Source organism: Akebia trifoliata, chromosome 14, assembly GCF_017979445.1.
Source record: "Akebia trifoliata isolate Shusen 1 chromosome 14, ASM1797944v1, whole genome shotgun sequence".
NCBI classification, from domain to species: domain Eukaryota; kingdom Viridiplantae; phylum Streptophyta; class Magnoliopsida; order Ranunculales; family Lardizabalaceae; genus Akebia; species Akebia trifoliata.
In genome coordinates this window covers 35,255,712-35,268,945 of record NC_141388.1, presented here as the reverse complement: position 1 = coordinate 35,268,945, position 13,234 = coordinate 35,255,712, and the positions used below count along the sequence as shown (strand labels likewise).

The following is a 13,234-nucleotide window of genomic DNA, read 5'->3' as shown; positions in this document are numbered from 1 at the left end:
GTCAAAATGGGATTGAGACAACACCCAAACTCTTACGAGAGGTAACAATGAGGAATTTTCCACAATGGACGACTTGATCTAGAACCAATCCGATAAGGAATGGATCGAATTCAAATCCAATCTGATAAGTATCAGATCCAACTCTTGTCAGATCAAGTTTTTTCGAATATCAATATTAGGATTCCAAACCCAATCCAATCCAATAACTTTTGGGTCAAGTTTATGGATTTAATTAAATCCAAATTAACAACCAAAATCTATACACTTCATATATTTAAATAAAATATAAATTATATCGATATCAGATATGATCTGATAAATTAACAACCCTACTATACACTAATATGATTTAGATATTACTAATCAAATTATTTCTTTTATGGATATAACAAGATATAATGTTGATATCATATATTTAGTGTACTACATGGCATTTTCAAGGGAGAGGACATCAAACTTTGATGTTAATGAAACAGCAAATTTGCCAATCCATTTGCTGGCTTCACATAAGTTTTTGTGAGGTGGGAACAACGGAAACATCATTCTCACGTTTTGCGAGGAAAGAATCTAAAGTGCGCCGTGAGGGGACACTTTAAAGATCACATTATTGAGACAAACTTTCAACCAAAACATGGATAAGTCGCCCATAATATTCTCATGGAGAAAAGTAAGGTAGAAAAAGTTCACACAGCATTAATGACTATTAAGCTTTGTTGATGCTTACTTAGTGGAATTATCTTTAAAAAAAATATATTATAATTATTTTATTAGGGTTTCAATGGGTCAGTTCTGATTTGATTCGATTCGGTTCCTGAGAAATTTAGAATCATAATCATTATATTTAATCTGATTTCAATTCTTTTTAGTTTCAGGTCTGGTTCCAATATTAATGGAATCGAAATCAGAATCACCAAAAATCATGGGTACCCATCGATTTTGATTCACAAGAATCGAATGAAAAAAAAAAAAAAAAAGTATTTTAAATAATTATAAAAAAAATTCTTTAAAAAAATTAACATATTATATTTAATTCGATTTCAATTCTTTTCGGTTTCATATTCGATTTTAACATAAATAAAATCGGAATCGAAATCACCAAAAATCATGGGTACCTATCAATTTTGATTCTCAACAATCATATGAGGAAAAAAGTATTTTTAAAAATTATAAAAAAAAAATAAATAAATAACATATTATCAACAAATTTATTAACTTAGTTATAATTGGTTGTACCAAAGATACAAATTAATGATTTTTTTGAAAAATGAAAATTTATCTTAGTTAAAAGTAATTAAGTTTTAGAAAAGAACTCATTTTAAGCTCTAATCAATAATTTATATGAAAATTTGAAGAATTTTATATAACGTGTATTTATTTTAAAATAATAAAAAAAATACCTTAAATCATCTATAGTATAAAAAGAAATGATAAATTAAATTAGTTCTGGGTACTGTGGGTACCCATTGGATAGAACCTAACAGTTTCAGTTCCTACCAATCTGATTCCATTTTAGATCTGACTCTAATCGGTTCCAATAAAATGGGAACCATAATAGGAGTTTTCGGTTCCAGTTAAATGGGTACCCATTGACACTCTTATAATATTAACTTTATTAATAATTATAATAAATTAAGAAATTAATTAAATTTATAAATTACTCCTAAATTACTAAAGCCAATAGTACTTAAAACACCAAATCAAGCCATTGCTATAAAATACTTTGTCCATGGATGTATCATATATCCTTAGAACAAATCTTGTCCATTGGATTTTGTGTTTAATGATTGGAAGGAGTTGTACTTTTTATAAGTCCACGAATCCTGACTCAATAAAATTAGTGAGATTTATCCAATAGTCTTATTTATTGCATTTTTATTATAGAAGTTCCATTGGAGTTTTGACAATTCTAAGGTAATTTTACTTTATTAAGTTGATTAATTAAAAAAATCTAGAATAGGATTCATGTCATTTTAAAATATTAAATGCCATTAATATTCTCAATTTTTTTAAATTAAATATATATTATATCCTCTCTTTCCAACAAAGATTCTCTATCCTAAAATCATCATTAGACTCACATTGCCACATTGGCAACAACATCACAACTCTCTATATTCCATTTAAAACTCAGATTTTACTTTTTTTTTTTCATTTTTTTAAAGAAAGAAAGAGGCTCAATCCATGATTTAGGGAGATAGAATAGACGTTGAGAAGAAGAATAATATAATTAATATTTCATTTAAAGAAGTGAGGGTATTATAGATATTTAATCTTTTTAAAATAATATAGATCACATTCCTAAATTTGTTGAGTAACAAATTCAATAAAATAAGATTCTCTTGGAGTTGTCAGAATTCTAACAGAGTTTTTGTATTAAAACAGAGAATTCTGTCAAGGAAATCACTTATAAAAAATGAGTGTTGTTGTTAGCACCCAACTTTTACTTATTACACCTCAATTAAAAAAAATAAGTGAATGAAAAAGTATAAGTTGAGGTGTCAATTGGAATTATTTATTTTTTTCGTTGGATCTATTTTTTGGGTTTAGGATTTTGTACACCCCTAATCATAATTGTAAATAACTATTGAAATTGCTTGAATAAGTGTTATAAGATTTTGTAATGTTGAGATAATAATTTGAGCCCAACCTTTGTAATATTTAAATAGTGTGTCTAAATCTCTAATTGGGGGCGTGATAACTAATTTAAGAAATTGGAGTGTAATAAGTAAAAATTGAGATGCCAATAGTATCATTTCAAAATAATATGGGTTAGGAGTTTTAAATATACCTAGAGATCCTAAGTCGTTAAACACGCCAATCCTCAGCTACCCTCACAAATTGTGGATATTAATTTGTTAAGATTTAATAGGAAATAAACATGACATCCAATTGTGAGGATGAAACTCATATCTCAAGGATAAATTATGCATCCCAAGATAAATCTTGACAATTGGATTTCATAATTTTTAAGAGTCATTTTTCGGGTCTACTTGTCCCAATCCCTTCAATAATTTACTCTATCAGTAAAATTATGCTTTAAAAGTGGAATTATCACTAGAGTTTGCTCAATCATCCTCTTAGGGGTTAAAAGGATATTCTTGAAAAATAATAGAAAAAAAAAGAGTGAAAAACAATAAAATTAAAAATTATTCTCGAAATTCATAGAAAAATTAAATCATAATCTCTCTTTATATAAGATAGGAAATGGAGAGAGGTCCACTATTGTGTTTTATTATATAGACTAAAGTTCACTCTACAGGTTAGAGAGATAAAAGAAGAAAAAAAATAAAATTAGAGAGACATTATTATTTTTTTTTTAAATCGGGTTGAAGGGGTAAAGGAAGAAAGATAGTACAATTAGAGAGCTATTATTGAAAAAATGAAGGAGTCAGATGAGAAGAGTAAAGATATTGAAATTGAAGAGGGAGGACGAAGATAATAAAGGAGGGTCAATGCAATTGGGTGTGATATTTATCCCCACAAGTGGATCTCACCGTTGTGTTTTATTATATAAACGGTTAGTTAAAATGAATCAAATTGATATCCTTATAAATTGAACCTTTAACCCAAATTAAATGGATAAAATATTTAAACCAAACTAAAGGAGCAAAAACCATACGATCATCAAATCTCATCTCAAAGATTTGGAGTCATTAAATGAATCTTATTTATCCATTCTGCTTTGTCTAAAGCCACATTTATCCCCATTAAATATGGAATGTCAAGTGAAGAAGACTTCAAGGAAAAAAAAAATTGAACCCTAGAATCTGTTTTGTTGCGAGGAAAAATGAAACAACAAGGAGATAAAAATCATACATAATGATTTATGTGCTTCGGCAATGTGCCAACAAAATACAAAACATCTCATACACAACATGTTGTACATTAAAATTGTGACTCTTACTAATTCCAAAGCATATAACAATGATTTTCCCATGATCATAAACATAAATTAGTAAGAATGAGAGGTAGAACTTCTTTCTTGCTTTCCTCAAATTATTTCTTTGTGCTTAGGTGTATAATATTTTTCTATCACAACTATAAAAATAGAGTTAGTCTAATAATTATTCTAGATTTCATTATTAGTTTCTAGAAACGATAAATTTCCATAATCTAATACTAACAATCCCAAATCCAAATCTAACAATCCTAATCAAATGCCCAGCCCGGATCAGAACTCGACCCTCAAGTGTCAGAAATGCTACAATAAGTTCAATAGGAAGGGGTTTGAGCACAACAACAAAAAATCCTCGACATGTCAACATGTGATTGTCGTCCATGTTAGTCTATTCTACTCATTGTTCTCAAATGCTATGGTGTGAGACTATATGTAAGTTAACCAACGACATAAGTTTCACATGGATGATATATTTTAAATATTAATTGATACACAACACAAAACACAAAATACAAAATACAAAATAAAATTTCAAAAAATTAAAATTAGAGAAGGAATAACAATTCTTAATTTCACATTTCATTTCAATTCTAAATTCACAACATTCCATAAGCATATATATATATATATTAAAAGCAAAACATTAAAAATAAAAAGAGCCGTACGCTTTTCAAACACATTGCGAGTTGATTCCTCTCATGTTTCTATGAATCCCCCTTGCGCCTGGAGGCATTTTTAGCACGTCTCACCGAGTGCCTCACATGCCTTCAAAAAACAATCGATTGCACAATAGCATAGCATATGGAACCACTTTCGCTATTTCCATTGTCACCATACCATCAAACAGATTTAAGGTAAATATGTACAAGAGATCATCCATCCTAGTCTGTTATTTCCCCCTCTTCTCCCTCTGATTTCACAATTTCCTCTTTAATAGAATCTGTCTCCCAAATGAACCCATTAACAGTTTTTTCAATTACAGTATCACCCATACCATCATCATGGTCGTTATCGTCATCTGTTGTAATAAGTTCTTTTGGGCACTCAAATTTCTCTCCAACCATCTCTCCCTCACAACCCATGTCTTTAACTATGACCTTAGGGAACTCCAAACGTTTCTCAGGCCAATCTCTAAAGAACGAATTCTTCACCATAAACCTGAAAACTTGCAACAAATGGCTCTTATCTCGCTTTATATCTGCACTAAGAAGCTTCTGCAAAAGGGTGGGCCTTTTGTGGTGCAAAACAGGCGAGGGAGTTGAATTGTTGTCCCCAAACTTTTGCTTCTTAACAAATTGATGGTCTCTCCCATGGTTTTGTCTTTTACCACGATTGTTTTTGAATCTTCCTTTCTTAGGCCACTTCTTGTTTCCTCTTTTACAGTTCTCCGATTCTGAAAGATATTTCGGGGGTAGTTCAGCAACTTCAACACCCAACTCAGCTTGTTTTGCTAGTATCTCCTTGAGTTGCTGCAAGAAAATATTAGTGAGTTACGAAAAACCAAAACTTGAAGAGATACCAAAATCCCGTATGTCAAATACAATCAAAGGATAGGAGGGGTACCCATTATAAATGAGTCCGACTAGCCTTACTTAGTAAGAATTCAACTCTTACTAAGAGTTGTTGACCTCACCTTGTGGCATCCAAAAACATAATCCGAAACCACAGGATTGTAGAGGACAATATTCTATGAACTTCAGAAGAAGAAAAAATTCAAAAAAATGTTATTTTTTACCGATGATTTTAAATTTAAATTTGGGAGTTCTGTGGAAATTCGGTAACCACGCATTTTCAAAGGCTGGGATGATGCGCTCCCCCCCCCCCCCCCCCCAAAAAAAAAAAAAAAAAAAAAAAGAAAGTGATTTTGTTTTTTGGGATCCGAGTTCTTTCCATGAAATTTAGATGTCTGTGGTGTTGGATTGCCAATGTCGTAATCCATTTGAGCAAAACGACCCTTACTAATGCTTAAAATCTTACTAAGGAAAGTGTTTTTCTATAAATATAGCATTGTAAATGGCCTACATAAGATATCACCCAAAGGAGGGTGATTGATTAGCTGGTAAAATCATCTTGGTAGGTTGAGTTATGGGTTTTGGCCCATCCATGAAGTACTACATCTCTTGGAAATTCTGGATTGACGGCCTAATCCATCAATTGTGGATAAGGCATGGCCTCGCCATCACTTAGAACCTCTCCTAATGCTACCCTTTCATTGAAGAATGTAGTTAGTAAATATGCATACCTGGCGTCGTTTTTTGGCATCTTCATCAACAACTTCTGAGTGAGTTCGTTTTCCAGCCGTCTTCTAAAATGGGTACAAACTTTTTTAGTGGCATGTTGCTTGTTTTAGATTAATAAATGTGAAAGTAAATGCAAACTTAAGCACACCTTCTCAATTTTAGATTTTGAAGGGTAGTTCTTCTTGCGATCGTCACGCCATTGCTGGATTTCTTGTTCCGAGTAGTTCAAAGGCAGAGACCTTAAAAATAAAAAAAACTATAATAATAAATAAACAAACTATACACAAACACAAGAAGAAAATGAAAAGAAAACAATAAAAATTTACAAAAAACTAATCATCTTGCAAGTCCTCCTCCCCCTTAACTTGATTCCAAGAAAGGAAGGAGGCAGAGCGCATCAATGATTTTAAAATTCCTTCTATCCTCCGAGAGATTCCATTGCCACACCAAAATTTGCTAATGCCACACCAATTCATATGTAAATCACCAAAGAATTAGCACAATCTAGGGGTGGTGTTAGCAAAAGTTGGTGTGGCAATATAAGCTCTATATTCTTGCAAAGAAGATGGCCCCCAAAAGTAGGGAAGTCCTCCCTTCCTTCCACAAACTCAAATTTGTCCACTTCTTTCATTTAGGGTTATAAGGTTCCCTCCAAAATTGCTTTCCTTGCATGGACTGAAATTTTATATAGAATCCTCATTGTGGATCAAATGCTTACATGTAAAGGGACCGTTTTTAACTTATGTTCATTTTGTAAAATTAGTGGTGAATCTGTGAAAATCTTCCTCTCTATTGTTGCTTGCATAATGACATTTGGAATGTATTCTTTCAGAAATTTGGGATTCATTGGATCATGACAGGGACAGTCGTGTGTTTGAAGGACAAGAGCACCATGCTCATGACATCATTTTTTTAAATTTTTGGGGTTTTTTGTTTTGTTTTGTTTTTTTTTTAAATTTTTTTTGCTTTATTTGTGCGTGTAAAAGGTCTACAAGGAGTTTAGGGGAGTATTCTTTGAGGATTTCTTGGGTAGATGGGAATGGATTTGTTCTATTAGTACTGAGTATTATGTTTTGCATCCACTGTTGTAATCCTGACCAATCATCTTGACCAGTTCTTTTTCTTTCTTTCCCTTTGTCCTTCATGGTAGGTCATCTCAACTTACAAGGACGTATTTCATTGTGTATGTAACATTTCCTAGAATAGATTTTTATACTTGTAAAACTAATGATGACAATGATGAATATAAAACCAAAAGGAAGAGAGGGAAGGAAGGAAAGAAAAGATGTTTTTTACATATTAGACATTTAATTTTTCATGCATAAATCACATGTGTGCGTGTGAAAGTGTAACTTTCTTGGGTATTCGTTAGGATAAAAGCTCCCTAAAGTTCCAAGCAAAAAAGGGTCACAGAACCAACAGAAAACAACCTTCGAAATTCCGTTCTGGTTTGTTCATGAGATGTTATTGCTCCCTCATCATGGTGTCCTGTTTCCATCAGTAAAAGGTATCAAACCACAATCAAAACTATCTCATTGTGTAAAGAAGAAAATACAGAAATAAACAACTAATTGAAATTAAATGCAAGATATAAATTAGAGTCTACATGTAACAAATGAACTTATACAGCCTCATAAAGAGTTGAACATAGTTATGCTACTTCAACTGAAGTTAAGTATGTGAAATAGGCTTATTAGTAAGATAAACAACATAAACTGCCAAAATGAACATTGGAAGTGACCCAAGCGAGTGGAAATAACTTCCTAGAAGCTTCTTTAATGGTTTTAAGAGGGGTTCTTTAGTGGTTTTAGAGTAATTAGGAATTTATTTATATGTCAAATAATTTTATTATTCCACACATCTCCATTTTTAAAAACATTGCTTCCAGTTACATACCACATTTCCTAATGACTACAAGTACTTCTCAACTTTCCATAATTCTTAAATACATATAAGAAATTAATTTTTAAAATTTTTCAGAAAAGATATTCAATGAACAAGTCAAAGATCTGGAGCTCACTCTAACACATCATTTGTAGTTTTAGTCTTTCTTCACTGATAATGAACTAGCTCCATATAATATAAAATGCACATATACATATCAATAAATACTTATGAAATAAACTTATCTTTGAATATTATGATACAAGCATTGGGGAGATTTAAAAAAGAAAAAAAACATTGGGGAGTTTATTATGTTGGATTTTCTGCATTGTTACCATGCCTTACAACTCATTTCGATGTCTAAGTTTGCAGTGATGCATTCAAGCGTATGAGGGTCTGCTTTTTGTACCACATGCAGTAAATTCTGCAATTGAATCACTTGTAAGAACTAGAAGGTGGCATGTGCAAATGCGCATGTATTTGAAGGGCTTATTTGTAATTTAAAATATTAACTAACAGGTGGTTTTGAAGATTACATAGTAAAAAAGAATATTTTTTGTAATTTTGAAAACCAACCACGTGATTTTAGGGACGTGGGATTGTAATTTCTTGGTTTTGATCAAAATGACCCTGATTATATTAATTTTAAACGTTAAGGTGGGGCCATTTTTGGAATCCAAATTTTGGTGTCGAACTACTTCTACGCTGCCTTTTCTCATTATAATAGTAAAAATATGGAACCTACTGCAGAAATAAAAGGTGGTCCTCTATTCAAGCCAATTGGCTCCAGCACACTTCATGATTCCACCTTTATGCACACATACCATAAGTTATATGCATGGCATACATTTTTTTGTTGAAAATGTTCTTTGTATGCTTTGGGTCAGCTTCAATGAAGCCTGTAGAATGCGACCAGGATGTACTGCATATATATAAAAAAAAGAGAGGGGGGGGGGGGGAGATTCTATTGCCACACCAACTTTTCTAATGCCACACCAATTCCAATGTAAATCACCAAAGAATTAGTACACGTCTTGGGGTGGCATTAGTAAAAGTTGGTATGGCAATAGAAGCTCTCAAAAAAATTTGATATTACAAAGAATTAAGAAATTATCATTCTCTAACCTGTTAAAGTTATGTGTGAGATGCAATGTTGTAGAACCAGTAAAATATTAGACATGTTAGAAAGGAATGAAGCCCAAAACCTTTTCCTTCTTTTCCGTTAAAGGACTTGAAGTTTCCCTTTGCCATAGGATGAAACTTGGATTTCTGGAATCTGCATGAAGTTCAATTGATTATGACGCAGGAGAAAAAATGTCCAAGCTATTCTTTGTTGAATACAGAAATATCCAAACTTTTAAGAGCAATAAAGAATGAAACTTAGAAGCTATTATATAACAGCTAACCTTGGGTGTGCCAATTCCCTTTTCCCAGATTCATGATAATTTCTTGTGAAATTCTTTCCTTGGTGATTTCCCTGGTTGTTTAAGATATTACACCTATCATCATTAGTATGATTCCCACCAGAGAGAGATAGAGAGAGAGATGTGGCAGGTAGTTTGTGTCTTCATGATACCAAAGTTAATTACACATAGACAACATATAAAGGTTTATAAATAAAAAAATCCTGGGGAAGGGTTCAAACAGACATCAAAACCATATAGTCACATCGATTAGCTTTCAAAATTACAAAAACATCCTTTTACTCTTGTAATATTGAAAGCCCTTTAACAAAAAATTACAAATAAGCCCTTTTGATACATGTGCATTCGCGCATGCCACCTTCTAGATTTTCATACTGTGTTTTATGCATATAATAACAGATCAACACCCAATTAGATCAAAACTCCCAGATGTAAGGAGGTCCATCAAAACCTGACCCACACCCACCCAATAAAAGACATTTTTAGACATGTTTGAGGTGAGCAATCAATAGCCACTTGCAACCACGACAAAACGACTCCATGAAACCTGTCTTGAATCTTAGAATCATGAGAGAGAGAAAAAATTACAATTAATATTCAGAGCAAGTTGTCTAAAGACTTTGAGGCCGTGTTCTTTGAAGATTTTGCTTTCAAGTGAGATGCTTTGTGTGATGTACAGTTATGTTGTGGTGGTTTTTTGTATTGGTTTTGGTTTTTCTTTTCTTATTCTTTGTTTGTTTGTTTGTTTTCTTTTCTCTGTTTGTAGGGACCACCTTGGCCTCCTTTTCTTTTCTAATAAAATCTTTTATACTTATCAAAACTAGATAAATAACTCTCTGTTTGAGTGTCTAATTAGGGAATCATCAAATGTGCTGAAAAGCTATTCTTTTTTTCTTGGTAGGCAAGCAGGTGAAGACAAGTATTCAACACAAGTCTGTTGTATAACCAAGCACGGACTTTACCAACTTACCATCATTTTGTACCTCTAAATGGCATCAAATATTAGATATAGTATTCTTCTTTAAAGAATTAGGCTCTGTAAATGAAGATCAGATAATGACTCATTTTGACAGCAATTTTTGTAATCCATAGATACTTCCATTATGACTACAGTGACCACACCCACTATCCGTGTGACTTAGAAAAGAATTAACAAATACACACAAAAAAAAAAAAAAATGGACATCAAGTACTTAGATTCTCATTTTTGCAAATTATATGGATTAGAAATAAACACACATTATCGAAATTAATACATCAACTCCAGAAGGAAAAGCATAGAACACCCTGAAAACTATTTAACTCTGCATAATTAATAACAAAACCATATGTGCAAAAAATACAAGATATCACCAAAAATAGTAAATCCATATGGAAGATGAAAGATACCTGTGACGTCTGGAAAGAGCCAGGATGCATGTTCTTCTGAGTTTGTTGGATTTGAATTGGACCATCAGTAAGTAGCGGAAACGAGTTACTTTGCATGTGTTGAGCAGCAATAGGTGACTTTTGCAAGGCATTCTGACCCCTTTGGGTATTGTGCTGTCCAACTTCATTGGAATTCACCATGCCCAATTGTGACTTTTGCAAGGCATTCTGACAAATTTGGGTATTGTGCTGTCCAACTTCATTGGAATTCATCATGCCCAATTGTGGGTTCATGAGGAAAGAAGGACTTTGAGAACCCATCGAAGGATGTGAACATGGAGGCATATTAAAGGGAACAATTTGAGGAAGTCCAATAGGGTGCGGTGAAAACTGCCCGTGTGGCAAAACAGTAATTTGGTTCATATGTTGAGGATTATGAGAACCGAATTGCCCCCCTTGCACGCTCGGACATACAAGTGGTTGAAAGGGTCTAGTCTGACTTGTAACTTGTGGAAGATTAAATGTAAACAACTGTCCATTTGGTTGAGATGGTGCACTGTTAAAATTATGGAGATGTCCATGTGATTGAGAACCCAAATGGGGCATACCCATTTGAGTATTTTGCATTGGTTGGTGATGGTTAGCAATATTAAGAAAATGGGTATTGGGAATAGCTCCAAAATTCCCATTGAAGTTACTCAAAATTGTATTTGAACCAACAAATGGAACGGGTAATTGGGGATTGAGTGCAAATAATTGAGAAATTAATGGATTGTTATAGGCACTAGAACATGGAAATTGATCACCATGATTGCAACCCGGATTACTTGAATTTACAAGATTGGATAAGATGACCTGATTTTCCAAAACGAAAAAAAAAAAATCAAAATAAATAATGGCCAGGTTTACCTGGAAAAAAACATTAAATCGAACAAAAAATACCTGTTGATGAGCTGAACTGTTACTTCGATCAGTTTGTATTTGGTTGGGAAGCTGAGGAAATGAAGCTTGAAAAGGAATCATCTATAGAATTAAGAGAAAAGAAATATTACTACAACAATAAGAGAAAAAGAAGGCGAACAAAAAAAGTTTCGATAATCGGAAAACTAAGATACAGAAAATAGATGAAGGGTTGATTACAGCCAAAAACAGTAAGATTTATATGGGGAAAAAGGCTTCTTTTTTTTAGGAAATAAAAAAAAAACCCAAAAGGATAATTGGTAGGTTTTTTCTAAAGCTATATTTTTCTAACATTTGAACTTATACTGTTAACTAATCTAAGATGCTCCTATCTTCATGAATACTTACATATAATTCGATCAAATCCTATTAAAAAAAATCCTACCTCGAGAAAAAAAAAAAAAAGATAAACAGAGAAAAGCATTCGCATCTCATTAAAAACAACAAAACCCAAAGAACTTGAAGTGTAATCTTCATTCTTGGAAAATGTATTGGACCTTGAAGAAAATCGATGAAGGAAATTGTTCTTGATCACTTAGAGAGAACGAAATGTTGAACTAAAGCCTTTTTCGAACAAAAGAAATTATTGTCTAAAATTATTGGAAAACTTATTAGAACTTGAAGAAATTCGATGAAATTAGTTTTCACTTCAAATGAAGCTACACCAGAAGAACACAGGAAGGGGAGAGAGGGAGAGAGAGAGGTCTTAAAAAACTGACCTTTATATAGTTTGAAGGAGGTGAAGAAGATACAGAGACAATCCAATTGTAGTGGTTCCTCAAGATTCAACTGTTGAAGAAGACGTTGAGGGAGTAGGGTTTTAGTCGAAGAGGGAAATACTAGCTTAAACCCTAAAAAGGCTGATTATAAGGTGATTTAGCCATCTCCCTCCACCTTTTGCTGAATATTTTACACACCCGTCTGTCTTTTCAAATTAACAACATGACCCCTTGACTATAGTCTTACCTAATAGACTGCTCTCCATCCTAGTATTGCCACTAAAGGAAATCTCCATTGGAAGAGAAAAAAAATTGGTTAAGCTATCATCAATGAAGGGTGTTGTTCCATGGACATACTTGAAAACAAATCAATAAACGATGGAAGGGAGTCGTTGGATGTTGAGCTAATCAACGAACAGATCTCGTTTTCAACATAAAACGTTTTTTATAGCTATGAATATGTTTAGGAGAGAAAACTTTTTTAGGATTTGTTATTACCTCCTTCAAAAAATTATTTTTTTTAATGTAATTCATAGTGTTGATAAATAATTTAGAGAAAGAAAAAAAAAACTTAACGGAATGTAAAAAAAACTTTGTAGGTGAGTCGAACCTTCAAATGCACATATAATTGAGAGTAAAACTTCTCTCAAAACCCTGCATTTTAAGTTGTGTAACCACAAGTTGTGTGTATAAATTTTCTTTCAAAACTTCTCTCATCAAGTTGTGTGTATAAATCTTGCA

General features: G+C 32.5%; 1 protein-coding gene across 2 annotated transcripts; it reads right to left on the bottom strand.

Moving 5' to 3' along the window:
• Window positions 1–4,455: 4,455 nt before the first annotated feature.
• NUFIP (GATA zinc finger protein) lies at window positions 4,456–12,644 on the bottom strand. Of its 2 annotated transcripts, none has more exons than XM_086423505.1 (9): window positions 12,494–12,644; window positions 11,757–11,837; window positions 10,836–11,669; window positions 9,429–9,499; window positions 9,228–9,298; window positions 7,569–7,626; window positions 6,287–6,377; window positions 6,141–6,203; window positions 4,456–5,367 (listed from the first exon to the last, which is right to left on the bottom strand). In XM_086423505.1, exons 2-9 carry the CDS (start codon window positions 11,835–11,837, stop codon window positions 4,780–4,782), a joined length of 1,857 nt encoding a protein of 618 aa, XP_086279631.1. In that variant the 5' UTR covers window positions 12,494–12,644; the 3' UTR covers window positions 4,456–4,779. The 2 variants fall into 2 exon arrangements, with proteins under 2 accessions (XP_086279631.1, XP_086279632.1); XM_086423506.1 differs by having other exon boundaries at window positions 6,141–6,200.
• Window positions 12,645–13,234: the final 590 nt, after the last annotated feature.

Excerpts from the sequence above, each read along its gene's own strand:
- NUFIP (XM_086423505.1), bottom strand. The coding sequence starts at position 11,837 with ATGATTCCTTTTCAAGCTTCATTTCCTCAGCTTCCCAACCAAATACAA. Across the intron at positions 9,500-10,835 it reads GCTCTTTCCAGACGTCACAG|GGAAATCACCAAGGAAAGAA; the intron begins GTATCTTTCATC and ends TTAAACAACCAG. Across the intron at positions 7,627-9,227 it reads TAACGGAAAAGAAGGAAAAG|GACACCATGATGAGGGAGCA; the intron begins GTTTTGGGCTTC and ends TGATGGAAACAG.